The sequence below is a fragment of the Poecilia reticulata genome, linkage group LG21 (assembly GCF_000633615.1).
Source record: "Poecilia reticulata strain Guanapo linkage group LG21, Guppy_female_1.0+MT, whole genome shotgun sequence".
Classification (NCBI taxonomy): Eukaryota; Metazoa; Chordata; class Actinopteri; order Cyprinodontiformes; family Poeciliidae; genus Poecilia; species Poecilia reticulata.
In genome coordinates, this window is record NC_024351.1 from 300,477 (window position 1) to 303,632 (window position 3,156).

The 3,156-nt window shown below is 46.8% G+C and overlaps 1 protein-coding gene across 1 annotated transcript in view; it reads right to left on the bottom strand.

The window, feature by feature from the left end:
* Nucleotides 1-3,156, bottom strand: part of LOC103457059 (transcription factor E2F6-like) — a 7,876-nt gene that overhangs the window by 2,631 nt on the left and 2,089 nt on the right. The window contains exons 4-6 of the mRNA XM_008396972.2: nucleotides 2,705-2,742; nucleotides 2,447-2,633; nucleotides 604-753 (exon numbers count right to left, since the gene is read on the bottom strand). Of these exons, the coding sequence (XP_008395194.1) occupies nucleotides 604-753; nucleotides 2,447-2,633; nucleotides 2,705-2,742 (375 nt within the window). The remainder of the gene's footprint in view (nucleotides 1-603; nucleotides 754-2,446; nucleotides 2,634-2,704; nucleotides 2,743-3,156) is intronic.

The following is a 3,156-nucleotide window of genomic DNA, read 5'->3' on the forward strand; positions in this document are numbered from 1 at the left end:
CCAGGCTGGTCTCCAGGTTACCCCAGGCTGGTCTCCAGGGTCTCCAGGCTTCTCCAGGTTACCCCAGGCTCGTCTCCAGGGTCTCCAGGCTGGTCTCATCAGTTCTTCTCCTGCCCCACGTCCAGCGAGGTCCAGAGAGGTTCTTGACCGCTCCCTGCCTGGAAACCTCCTTAATAACGTTACGCACCATTGAAACAGAGACATTGAGGTCTTTGAAGGTCTTTATATCCTTGGAGGTCAGATGCCAATGACCTCAGGCAGATGAACCAACAGGTGGCTTTTAAAGCACCAACTTGATCATTCATTGGTTAATTCATGTCACATGTGTTCATCACATGGTCCTGATTTGCAGCAGGTGAGCCGATTGGGTTTCCATGGTGACGCCGACACCACAACACGTTTTCCTCATTTGTCTTTAGGGAAAATGTTTCACTGGATCAATTTACTTCAGTAAATATTCAACTTCATGGGTTCCAATACTAGTGAGCAGAACCCTTCAGAACCGACCAGAACCTGTTAAAACCATCAGCCTGCTCCCCCTGGTATCATCCAGGAGGAGCAGAAACTCTGAACCGGACCGAACCGGACCGGGCTGAAGGATATCTGGAGTTGTGCGGGTCGTCGGTCAGGTGGAAGAGCTGCTCGGCGCTGGTCCGGATCAGAGAGTCCAGAGTTTCCTCCACCAGCTTCAGGTCGGCCATGTTGGACCGGGCCCGGTTCTGACCCAGGTAGCTGGAGGCGGGGCTGCTTCCTCTGCACACAACATACTGGTTTCACTGGAGATACTGGGAGAAACTGAGGTTCTGGTCGCGTTACAGGTCCGAAATACACAGCAAACAAACTGGACCTTCAAACGGTTCAGAATCTGTTCGTTCAGAAAGGAGGAACCGAGTCCGACCTGAAGGTCCGGATTCATCAGAGCCGACCAGAACCACTCGCAGACAGGAAGCAAGGAAACTGGGTTTTTCTGGGTTTGGGCCGGTGTTCTGACCATCTGTGCTACCTCGTCAGGTTTTCCTACCCTATCACAGATAGTCTGTCTGTCCATGCTGCCCGTCTAAATCTGCTACCGTCATGTTTACAAACTACAGCGGGTCGATAATGTTAAATATATTGGATTTTGAGTGGCTGAAGTGGAAGCTTAGCAGCTACGGTTAGCTTAGCATTAGCTTAGCATCAGAACAATTTACGACAAAACCACTAGAAGATCACTTCCTTCATCAGAATATCCTACCCGGTTAAAATGAAAAGCTATAGATGTATGCACTGACCCTTTTATTAAAATATCCTACCTGTTAAAATATTTTAAATACGTTGGTGTTGAGAATAAAACAGTATCAGATTTAAATTAAATTAAACACAGATCACTGCAGCCTCAATGTGTCCACCGAACGGCGCAGGTCACTGAAATGATGGGATACGGTTAATATTACAGCTTCAACCCCACATCACTACCAACGTGTATTTAGCAAAGTTTAATAAGAAAGGGTATAATTAAACTAAAATATTTTAAAGTATAGGAACAAAAAGCCCACAAAACAACGTATTTTGTCCTGATTAACCGCCAAACAATGACTAGTTTACAGTAAAGACATTTCAGACGGCAAACTAAAGCTTATAAATATATTTGAAGCTGCTGTCATGTAAACTAAAAACATGAAGTGATGCAGCAGCTTAAGGGAAGCAGGAATAAAATGAATTCAATAAAACTTACCGTAATCTTTGAAATAAAACAGGAAACAAAACTTCCACAGGTAGGACGTATTTACGGGTAGCACAGATAAACAGAACACCGGAGCCATGTGACCGGTTCCGAATGACTCCAGATTTAATTCATAGTTCCCAAACAAGAAGTGACCCGCCATCTTGGTAGGCAGCGCAGAGCGTAGCATAGCCATAACAGAAAATACGCAACACTTTGGACCAATGAGGAGAAATATACATGAACAAAATAGCTGCCAGGATGTTGACATCTGCTGCTACGATAAAGTTAGCTAGCTAGTGAGCTAGTGAGGGTGCAACATGGAGGAGCTTCACCTGGAAACCGCGGGCGACACCATCAAAGTTTCAACAGATTCATAAAGAACAAACGATCTCTGCAGGCGAATAATGAGGTTCAGGTGACTGGCAGAGTACGAACGTGCAGCAGCAGCTGGGCTACAGGTCCGTCTTACCTAGCAGATACAAGCTACATTAGCCAAGCTAGTAAACAATGGCAGCAAATATCTGATGCTAATCTTAGTATTCCACAGTGGAGAACTCAGAAAGTAATGAACTCAAATAGTTTAGAAGTCAGAAACGAGGAGAGGGCTCCTAAGCCTGTGGCTTGTTTGGTGTTGTCATAGTAACTCCATAGCAACCGCCTACCAAGATGGCTGTCGGCTATCAAGTTCCTGGAAGTGTGACGTCACATGAGAGCGGCAGACCCAGAACCAGAACCACTCACATCCAGCGGATCCGGTTGACAGACTCCTTCTGGACGAGCTGGACGCCCTGCAGCACGTTGGTGATGTCATAGACGCGGCGGCGGCGCGTCCTGAGGCTGGCGATGGCGCTGCGCAGGTCCAGGCAGCCGTCCGGCGCGGTCAGGAACAGGTCCAGGAACCGCCGGGTCAGAACCAGCAGTGACACGTCTGGGGACAACACGGCCCGGTTAGAGACCCGCAGAACCGCACGGACGCCACCGCCACTCGACAGAACCAACCTTCCCGGGTCCGAATCAGCCCGTTCTGCTGCTGCTGGCTGTAGGGAGACACGAGTCAATACCGGCCCGGAAACTTCAATCAATCAATCAATCAAATTGTATTTGTATAGCACGTTTCAGCAGCAAGGCGTTTCAAAGTGTTTTACATAATTAAAATAAAAACAGCAGGTGACATTAAATAAACAGTGAGAAAGAAAAAGAGATTAAAAAAAAAGATAAAAACATTAAAACCCCGTAGGACTTCAGTTAAATGTCGTTTAACTGGGACGTTTTCCGGGGGCCTTTACATCATTAAAACGTAGAAAAGAAATAAAAAAATTCTTGTTATTCTTTCTGGAGGTATTCTTCCTATCCGCACGAGGAGTTACCCTTATGGGGTCTCCTCAAAGTAAGGGGGCTCCAAGAGCCGTACCTATAGCCTTTAGTTGAGACTGTCAACTGGGACTCTAACC